This window comes from Sinocyclocheilus grahami, unplaced genomic scaffold (assembly GCF_001515645.1).
Source record: "Sinocyclocheilus grahami isolate Dianchi unplaced genomic scaffold, SAMN03320097.WGS_v1.1 scaffold115.1, whole genome shotgun sequence".
Classification (NCBI taxonomy): Eukaryota; Metazoa; Chordata; class Actinopteri; order Cypriniformes; family Cyprinidae; genus Sinocyclocheilus; species Sinocyclocheilus grahami.
The window spans coordinates 435,193-445,825 of record NW_015505294.1 but is presented as its reverse complement, the minus strand read 5'-3'; the positions used below and the strand labels follow the sequence as shown (position 1 = coordinate 445,825).

General features: G+C 38.4%; 2 protein-coding genes across 2 annotated transcripts; both read right to left on the bottom strand.

The window, feature by feature from the left end:
- Positions 1-3,031: 3,031 nt before the first annotated feature.
- Positions 3,032-5,563, bottom strand: LOC107589313 (stomatin-like protein 1). Its single transcript, XM_016277710.1, has 6 exons — positions 5,268-5,563; positions 4,644-4,750; positions 4,420-4,569; positions 4,115-4,318; positions 3,740-3,950; positions 3,032-3,299 (listed from the first exon to the last, which is right to left on the bottom strand). Exons 1-6 carry the CDS (start codon positions 5,443-5,445, stop codon positions 3,067-3,069), a joined length of 1,083 nt encoding a protein of 360 aa, XP_016133196.1. The 5' UTR covers positions 5,446-5,563; the 3' UTR covers positions 3,032-3,066.
- A 405-nt stretch (positions 5,564-5,968) lies between these two features.
- On the bottom strand, positions 5,969-10,043 carry LOC107589312 (photoreceptor-specific nuclear receptor-like). Its single transcript, XM_016277709.1, has 8 exons — positions 9,643-10,043; positions 9,230-9,380; positions 8,843-8,946; positions 8,498-8,764; positions 7,077-7,258; positions 6,594-6,834; positions 6,371-6,476; positions 5,969-6,271 (listed from the first exon to the last, which is right to left on the bottom strand). The coding sequence occupies exons 1-8, from the start codon at positions 9,731-9,733 to the stop codon at positions 6,139-6,141; spliced, it is 1,275 nt and encodes a 424-aa protein (XP_016133195.1). The 5' UTR covers positions 9,734-10,043; the 3' UTR covers positions 5,969-6,138.
- Between the last annotated feature and the right edge of the window lie 590 nt (positions 10,044-10,633).

Here is a 10,633-nt window from a genome sequence, read left to right as displayed (position 1 = left end):
TATTATTGAAAACCCTTTATTTGAAATGTATAAGGAATGTATTGAATCAAATTAATTATCAAACTTCTATGAAACAGGGGTAAAGATCAATTGATTTTGGATAACTGGCGTCTATAACATGGACCCTTTTCACATTTCCGGGTTTCTCAGAAGCGGAAGTCGTCATATTTGGGTTAACTTGAAGAGCAGTGAATGGGAGAGTACTACAAATATATTTTTTGCATTCCCATTTGCTCAAATAGCAAACGAAAAACTCCACTATAGTGTTTTCGTGACTTTCAATAAAAGGAAAAAAACTGAGAGAGACTGATAATGGCAGTCAGAAGAGAGAACAATGTCAAATTTACCGCTGCATTAGAAACACCCTCGCATTAGCGTTAACAGTTTTTTTGTAATTTGATGCAAAGGTGATATAATACAAAGAATAGTGTTATAAATGTAGATACATTTAAAAAAAATACAAATATGAAAAACTTTCGAGGATTTACGATGCTGATGACCATTAAACGCGTCATCACAGTCTTGTGAAAAGGGTCCATTGGCTGCCGTCGTTGGACCAGTGGGCGGACCTTACAATAATAAGAACCATTAATCGAGCACCAATAATAATTGATAATTGTTCAACAAATCAGCATATTAGAATGATTTCTGAAGGATCATGTGACACTGAAGACTGAAGAATGATGCTGAAAATTCAGCTTTGCATCACAGGAATAAAATACATTTTAAAATATATTACAATAGAAAATGGTTCTTTTAAATGGCAAAAATATTTCACTATATATATTTCACAATATATTTTGCTGTATTTTTAAACAGTGTTCATGAGCATAAGAGATTTCTATAAAAATCATATATATATATATATATATATATATATACACACACACAAACTGCAAATGTGAGGGAAACATTATCCACTTTTTTCTCTCTTTATAAGTGTGTACTAGTGTACTGATTTCTCAAGTGAACAAAAAAGATGTTCACAGTGGAATAACCTTGTGTTGTTTTCTGTATAAACAGTCGCCCAAGGGCAGCAAACATTAGCGGGTCAAAGGTCGAGAAACAGTCAACCTTGGACAAGAAAACGAATTGCCCACAAACACACACCTCAAGGATGTTGCTACATGTGTGTGTGCAGTAATCCAAGACTCACTGTATTAAAATATACATTTATTTGAAAACATATTTCAGTAATGTCAAGACAAGCCAGTCATAAACAGATTTGGAAAAAAGAAAAAAATGCTTCCAGAACCAGCGCCACTGAAAACGTGGACGGCACTCTATACAAATAGCAGGTAATACACCAGTGTTATTTAGTATCGTTCAGATACTATTATAGTTTTTATTAAAATTTTGAATTTATTTTAAATGTTACATTTTCCGTTTATATTTTAATTTCAGCTAGTAATTTAGTTTGGCCTTTTTTTTTTTTTATATATATGTCTATATAACTTTTATTCATTTTAATTCTGTTTAGTTGTAGTTATTTTAGTAAATCAAGTTAAACTAAATGAAAATGAGAAATGTTGCCCTGAAAAAAGTTTTGTATAATGCATTTTATTTCAGTTACGGTTTATTTTATTTCAAATAATGCAAAAAGAGTAGGGATGCATAGAATGTATCGGCCACCGATATTTATCGGCCGATTTTTGATTATTTTAAAGCCACCAGCATATAGGAAATAGCATGATAAGGGCCGATACCGATGGTTTATTAATTAACTGCATGGAGACGTTAAGAGTTTATCCGAGGATATGTCACAAACCGCCAAGCATTAGGCCTACATTTAAGTGAAAATGAATGGCAGGTATTATGCAGCTTTTCGTGTGTTTGAAACTAGCAAAAATGGCAGGATAGTGTAGAACACGGATTCACACAAGGTCATATCATGCACTTGCAGCGCTTCTGTGAACGGAGAAAACAGAAAAGAACTATATAGGCTACATAAAAAGGAATAGGCCTATACACTAAATATATTTCACTTAAATCATTAACAGATTAACCAAATGAAAGAAAGAATTGTGCTGAGTTTCGCATAATTGTAATGACTTCCGAAGTTCACAGAATGGAAACCAAGACGGCAGAAAGCCGTTTTCTTTATTTTGCAAAAGCTTTACAGTTTTGAATGATGTTTTGCTTCTATCTGTAGGCTATAACCAAACAGCATTGGTATGACCATATATTACGGAGTAACAGTTGGGAAAACAATGCAGTGATTGCGTCGGCACCTCACATGAACATACAACATATTTTTGCAAACTTGACAACGCAGCCTGTTCATTATCAAAATAAAATACAGTTAAAGAAACATCAAAAGTTACACTGCTTCGGTAGGCTTTGGTTTCACTTTTAAATTAATTTGTTTTGGCTTGACGTTTATATTTAGCCTAAATACAACTTTAGAGGATTTGTTGTGGAGAGAAGAGAACTAAAATAGCCTAACTGTGTTATGTTTGTAAACATTTTGCCTTATTTACCAGTATTTTAGCCTACATTATTTCTGAATATAATAATAAAATGCGACGTACAGACTAATAATTTAGGCGGTTCTTTCCTCTCAAAACGCTTATACGAGTAGTGTTTTTTATCCATGCTGCAAACATTTTTAAATATCTTCAAAAAATACTTTAATGTCTTTAAAGTGTTGACAGATTTTTCTTTTGTTTAATATAACTGGCCAAAATCTAGAAAAGATGATGCTGTATTGGCTATGACTAAGCGCAAGTACCAGAGCAAGACTCTCTCCATGTTTTTTTTTTCTTTCGGAGTAGAGAAAATGCTGTACTTTATTATTATTATCATTATTATTATTATAGGCAAAGAAAAAGTGTTTTAAAAATAACGTTATTAACTGGTATATTTTCTACTCAAACCGGTTTCTGAACGGTAATAATACAGAGGAACGCAGGAACAGAAACGTTAAAATACCAATCAATATTATTATTATTATTATTTTTTTTTTTCTGCTTTATGCAGTTGACCTATATTGGTATCGGAATCGGCCAATAGTTGTTTGTTAAAATCGGTATCGGCCACACAAAAAAAAATCCTATCGGTGCATCCCTAGTAAAGAGTGTTTAGAGTGCTTTTAATTCTCTCAGTCTTACCTTGTGTCAGGTCCACATAGTAGCAGTTGTTCTGTCCAGAGCCAGTGGTGATCTGAAAGCGGTAACAGGCTCCCACCTGATGAACCAGCTGCTCTGACAACACAGACCGGACTGCATCCATCAGTCCATCCACACGACTGACACTCACAGCTGCAGCTGAACGCAGCTCATCTGTGAAACTCACTGAATCTGGAGAAACGAAATGAGATTCTGTTTATCATGCTGGTTTGAAAAAAAAGGGAATCATGGATGCATTTACATCTAATTATTTGGCAGACACTTTTATCCAAAAGTGACTTACCATTGAGGAACACTGCAAGCAATTTATTACAGATTAGGGGTGTAACGGTACACGTATTCGTACTGAAAATCATCAGTGTCTACATAACCTTATAGTAAAAGGGCTCCCTATAGTTTAGAGCAAAAGCTGAGGTAGATTTTTATCCCTAAGAAAAATTTAAGTATAATTGAATTTATTTAAAGTAAGAGCATTTTGTTCAGTAAACCATTGTTAAAAAAAAAGCAATTTATGTTTAGTTTTTTTCCTCCTGCTGTACCGAAACCATACCGAACCGTCATGTTTGTGTACCGTTACACCCCTATTACAGATCCAAGTAGCCTAACATCACCTTGACTGGATTGGGACGCAGCCGTCTGGCTCAGGAAGTGCATTGCGAGCTGCTGTATGGGTCCAGTGAGTCCTTCCAGCCCAGGGACAGACGGGGGCATAATGATGGGCCCCGCGTGTCCCCCGTCCGGTTCCCGGAGCACCCCCTCCAGGATCAGCTCCACACGGTCCACCTCCAGCCCCCACGGCTTCGTCATCTCATTCATGTCCATCTGCAGCACACAGGCACTTAAAGCTTAAAGTGACAGTGCACCCAGCATTAAAAGTTTGCTGTTAATTTACTCACCCTCAGGCCATCAAGATGAACTACCCCTTTAACTTTTAAAATCCTGGAATATAGTGGTTAAAAGTGTAATATTTCGTATTTGTCTCTCACCCCGAGATGTTCACCGAGTTTGATCCTCTCGGTCTGTATCTCTCTCAGGGTTTTTTTGCTCAGGGTCTGCATCATGGCGTTCTGGGCGGTGAGGCGGGTGGAGGCGTTCAGATCCTGCAGCGCCACCACGGACATCACCGGACTCCAGATCCGGAACTGGATATCCGCTCCAACCGACACCAGACCACCGTCTTTGGTGGTGATCTTTTGGCAGGGAATATTGTGGGAATCTCAAAATACTTGGTTTGTTGAAAGATGAGTTTTTAAATGTAACTGAACTAAAAAAACACTTTTTTTCATTGTACCTTGCATGGTGGGACGCTGAAGGCTCTGGTCCGCAGGTCAACTCTCTGCCACTGATCAATGAAAGGCAGAACCAGAACCACTCCTGGACCTTTAGGAGGACGGATCCGGCCCAGACGAAAAACAACAATCCTCTCATAGTTCGGTACAACCTGAGAATGATACTATATATTTAAGAAGCGCTTAAAAAGGCTAAAACTTTCCTAAAAATGCGCTTCGAACTGACCTTTAGGACAAACCATCCAGATATGGGAAAAGTTATGAAGGTAACTAGGAAAACCAGGAATGTTACGATCAAGTTGCAAATCCAGGACAACAATCCCTGAGATTTATCTGTTATAAAAAGAGTATAATTATTAAATATAAATAAATTAAAAATATCGTATAATATATAAAGTATTATATTTTATATTATATATATATAGAGAGAGAGAGAGAGAGAGAGAAATATGAATATAGTATTACAATATAATATATATATTTAGATTATATAATAATAATATAATACTAAAATGTATTATTATACTGATAAATACACACACATATATATACATTTTATATATAACTATTGTATATATATAAATAACAAAATAATACAAATATTATAAACATTATGTCATAGCATAATATAGCATTATAATAGTATTACATTGGTTAAGTATTCCCCACACACACACACACACACACACACACACACACACACACACACACACACACACACACACACACACACACACACACACACACACACACACACACACACACACACACACACACACAGTTCTAAACTATAGTCATTTTAACTTATTTAATATGTGCACCGTAATGTGTGTGACCGTGGAGTGAATACCTGTGAAGTCGTTCTGAGAGACTTTAGGCACATAATCAAACGAAAGTCCTCTCTGATCATAATTACTCTGAGCGAATGCAGCATGAGATGAAAACAGTCCAGGAGTGTTACTGTACACTGAATCTCTCTGCGACAGACACTGATACTCATAACCTGAAGACTTCCCGAACATTGTCATGCCGTGTCAGAAGAGATCGCTCCCTCCGTGATGCCTATGACCTTATATTATTGTTATTTTGAGCTCAATCCATGGAGACGGCCAAAAACAAGAAGCACTTCCGCGTTTGCGCCGTCTAACGTAACGTCACGCGCTGAGGGCCAATGCAACGGCGCCCTCTAGAGTACCGGAAGTGACATGCATCATTCAAAAGGATTGCTTCTGCAAATAAAATTAAATTCAGAAAGATTAATAATATATTTTATTTATACGTCCTACAAATATGAGGCATATCTTTCAGCTTTTACAAAAGTGCCCCCTTCAAAAGGGGTATTTGTTAACAATTTCTTTTAAACTGGTCATTAAACATACTCTAAATGATCTTGCATTATAATGGCCTTGACAGGCAATCTGCATTCTCAACATGATATTCATAAACAGGCTGTGCCAAATATCTGAGATTCCAAATAATGGAGATGCATAGCAATAGTATAGGTATAAAAACTACAGTAACTCAAATAAAAAGAGACATAAAATTACATAATGAGACAAAATAAGCAACCTATGCAAACAAATAATGTGGCTTACATACATTAGTGCTTTTTTAGCATTGAGGCAGATTCATTGGCATCGTAACTAGCATGGCAGTAAATCAAAGCACCTAAATTCTTGAGGACTTCATTCCTCTAAAAACAGTCTTTCAGGACGAGCTCCTCAGTTTTTGAACATGTCACACAGTAGTTTCTCCATCGGCGTGTTCCCGATGGTTCTCTGGAAGAAGAGTTGCTCGATTCTTTCCGAACTCACAAAGTGAAGGGATGGAAGGAGAAGCAATAGTCTGCCGAACCTAAGGAAAGTGATTCATAAGAATAATTTGCATTAGTGTCCACTCTCAAAAATACAGTTTAACTTCTTTATGCAAATGCATGTTTGTATATTTGCTCACCTGGCGACTTGACTGGGGTAAAGAGTGTGGATATGTTGAGCTAGCAGCACTTGGGACTGATCCTGTAGGTTCTCCACCTGTTCTGGGTCTTTAAGTCCTCGTGTTTCTGTTACAGAATGCAAAGATTACTCACCCAGAATAACATTTATACCCCACGAGCTCAGTTCTTGTAATGTAGGCTATCATTTATGCCCCCTTGTGGCAAGAAGAGGGAAAAACCTACCTGGTTTAAACAAAACAATGGCTTTCAAGCATGCAAACTCAGTCGGATCCACTTGTAGGGGCTTGAAGCGGCTAAACACTTCTTGCAGGACCCTCACATCCACTGCCGAGGGGCTTCCCTTGCCCTGGCCTGGGGGTGAGAGGTCTGGCAGGGACAGCAGTGGGCAGTTGTCCAGAGGTAGCGACCACTGAATTGCACACAGAAGAAACAGCTCACTCCATGCTTCCTCAAGTAGAATCACCTAAAATCACAAAGAGTGCTGGGTTAAAATTTATGGATCAGTAAATTGAAGTTAGGCAGATTAATCAACAATATTTGCTATTTTGAATGGCACTTGCAGATTATTGTACCTACCGATTATACCATATAACTAAAAAAACTACGTAACTATGTTTCTTCGTCTTGAAATCCCTCTGTTTCTGGATGAACAAATCAGAAAATACTCATCTGGTGGTAGTAGAGGGAGGAATAATAGACTCTCACCTGGTCTCTGAAAGGTAGATGGGAAAACACCGGCAAGTTCTTTGCCCATTTAACAGACATGAAGAGCAGGCGGGCTGAGGTTTCATATACACTCTCTGGTCCGCGTGAGAGGTAGAGAGCACTGCCGTACTCTGAAGAACTCCTCTCAGGTTCATTACTGGTCACATCGATGTTCTCATCCACTGTAAACACAGTTGAAAAGGCCAGCTTAGACTAGCATAAACTTCCCTGCTGCTCTATGCTAGTACAGTGATGTTGGTCTTGCTGGCAGACTAACTCTGTCTAGCCATGGACTCTGTCTGAAACCTAAGGCACTGTTGCCTCGCTATCTAGTCAGTCAATGACTTATCAGGTAGCATTCTGTGGATTCAGATTCCTCATACACTGTCAGAATATAACTGTACCTTTAGGAGTACAACTTTTATGAGGAAAGTACCCTTAAAAGGACATATTTGTACCTTATATACTTTTAGGGGTATTTAAGGTACAAAGATGTCCCTTAAAGGGTACTTGCCTAGACATAGTTGTTGTACTCCTAAAGTTACAGTAATATTCTGTGTATGAGGTACACAGTACTTTAGAGTAGTGATATGTACTCTTAAGGTACTAATATGCACCTGTAGGGTCAAATAAGGTACAAAGTTGTCCATTTTAAGGGTACACTCTCAGCTACAAAAGCTGTCACTCTACTGTACATTTTCAAAAGGTACTACATTGCACCTTTTAAGAACTAAAATGCACCATTTAGGTACTAATATGCAGTGTTTGGGGTAGTGCATTACAAGTAACGTGAGTTATGTAATCTGATTACTTTTGTCAAGTAACTAGTAAAGTAATGCATTACTTTTAAATTTACAAGAAAATATCTAAGTTACTTTTTCTAATAAGAAACGCAAGTTACTTTGTTTTCCCATTTATTCACTGACACCTCTCCTGTCCTTTATTGAGAGAAATCGGGAGTAAGTGCAGAGGCACTTCCTTAAGCCTGAGGCTCATTAATTTCACTTTTGGCATGAAAGGGCCTTTACAATTGCCAAAAATATAACTTTTGTTTTTTGTTTTTTTATTTTATTAAAAATAAATAAGCAAGCCCAGCTCAGGTGACAAAAAGTAACACAAAATAACATAATGCATTACTTTCCATAAAAAATAACTATGTTACGCAATTAGTTAATTTAATATGGCGCAACACAATATTGTAATGCATTACTTATGTAACTTTCCCCAACACTGCTAATATGCACCCTTAAGGGCCTTCTATGGCACCATAACATCATAAATACATCTACAACAAGTTCAAAGTTCAAAGTGAGCTTTAGGCAAATATTTGATGTACCTTCGGATCTCCAAGGTTTTGGACATAGGCATGGTGTTCACCAACAAAACTTTTCTAGGTTGACCAAGGTGGTGTCATTCCTTACCGTCCTCTGGTTCCAGCTTGGCGCAGGTCTCGGCCGTCATCAGGCTGGCCATGAAGCGATGTCCGTTCTTGGGGCTGTTGGAGAGCTGGCTAATATCTGTGGAGCTGATGCTGGAGCTGATGGAGGAGCCCAGCAGTGGGCGGTTGATCACAGAGCAGGTGGACGAGGAGGTGGGCTCCAGGGTGGTGGTGAGGTGCTCCTTGTCCATATCCAGTGCGTCTAATCTGACTTGAGCGGTGCTGCGGGGCTGACGCTCATTCTGAACAGCTGAGAGGAGATGGACGGAAAGGTTTAGAAAGTGAAGACAATGAGGAAGAAGAGGATGCTTTTAAGAAGTTGACTCACCATCCTTGTTCATGCCAGCTTGAAGACATTTCTTTAAGCGACAGGCCTGGCACTGATTCCGATGGGCTTTGTCCACGGGACACATGCCTGTACCAGCTTGACATCTGTAAATTTCAGTATCAGGAAGGTTAAGGTAGGTTCTACCTTTAAGCTTCTCTTCTCCCAACTTTGAACACTCTCAGAAAAAAGGTACAAATGCTATCACTGGGGAAAAGCTATACCTTTTCAAAAGGTACTAATATGTAAACCTTAGGTACAAATATGTTCCTTTAAGGTACTACAATGCACCCTTTAGGGGTAAAGAAAGTACAAAGGTGTAGCTCTTGAAAGGGTACCGTCCCATTGACAGCTTTTTTCCGAGAGTGAATATGCAAGGTGTTTTCTCACCTGTAGATGAGTCTGCGCCTCACACTGCGCTTGAAAAAGCCACTGCAACCATTGCAAGCATATATCCCGTAGTGTTTCCCACTGCTGGTGTCAGAACACACTTTACAAAGAAGTCCTGAGTTCAGGATCTTGCCAGGAGTGGGGCTTTTACCTGGGAAAGCATAGGAAACAGGGCGCAATTGCTTATTCAAAATCCAATCATTAGTAGTTGATAATAATAAGACAGCATTTACTTGGCATGCCATACTTGCTAAAGTAAACCTTGCTTGAGAATATTGTATTTTAGAACTTCATTAAATATATTCAAACAGAAATTCAAGAATACCAAAAAGTTTGAAGGGTACTTGCTTGCAAGAGTCTTTACCACTACTTGCATGTCCACTACAAGCTAAACTGAAGAAGCAGTTACTCACCATCTTGGCTGTCATCCGTAGAGTTGCTCCTGGAAGACTCTGTTGGTGATGCAAATGGTATCATGGACATTTCTGATATTGGATCCTCCATTCAATTTATTGAAGAAGTGTACCCTTAGAAGAATTTGGCTTTTGGGGCCAAAATATCTTTCCCAGGTAGGTTGACTGGAATCCTAGAGGGTCCTCCAAGAGATCCGTCCAGTCTTGAGAATTGTGCCAATGTTAGATGTTTCTTCAAAGTCCTTCAGTCTCTATCCTGATGGTCCTTTCTTGACTCTGGGTGTCTCTGACGTCTAGAACTTCTTGTTTGATGCTTTGTGAAGAGCAATGAGGTCTGTCACCTCCTCCTGGTGCTGGACAGTGAGTGACTCTGAGGCTACCGTGGGCTCCCTAAAGGAAGACAAAGGGATTAGCAGCAAGCGCTGTGTAAGCAAGTGCCTATTTGTCATCCCCTTAATCTTTACTGTCCATCTAGGGGTGGATCAATCAGTCACACTCAGTAGCATTAGCTATACTCACAACAAGTGTGGAGAGAATGAACAAACAAAAGGATTGGGGTTGAGTCATAACTCTCCATCTATCTCTCTCTTGTTCTCATCTCTTCTCTTTTGAGGTTTCCCCACAAAACTGCTTGACTTCAAGACTTTGGATAGCATCACACCTCCACAACTGACAGTGGCTAGATATTGAATGATTATTTTCTCTTTCTTTTTTTAATCGAGTGACTTGTCTACAAGTGGTTTCTAAGTTTCAGCACTCAATATTGATTTCATGGGTCAACACCTGTTTCTGTTATGATCAGTGATCCATAAGGACATTACTTACTTTTGACTACTGGAATGCTAACATCAATCTATATCTACAATTTTTTATGTGTAACTAAGTCTCTTCATATGAAAATCATATTTCCTTTCTACAGTATAGTGAACATCTGCTAGGGGATTCTTCCCTAAAGTTTTGTGGTATTTCATCATTGTTTAATCCTCAAATG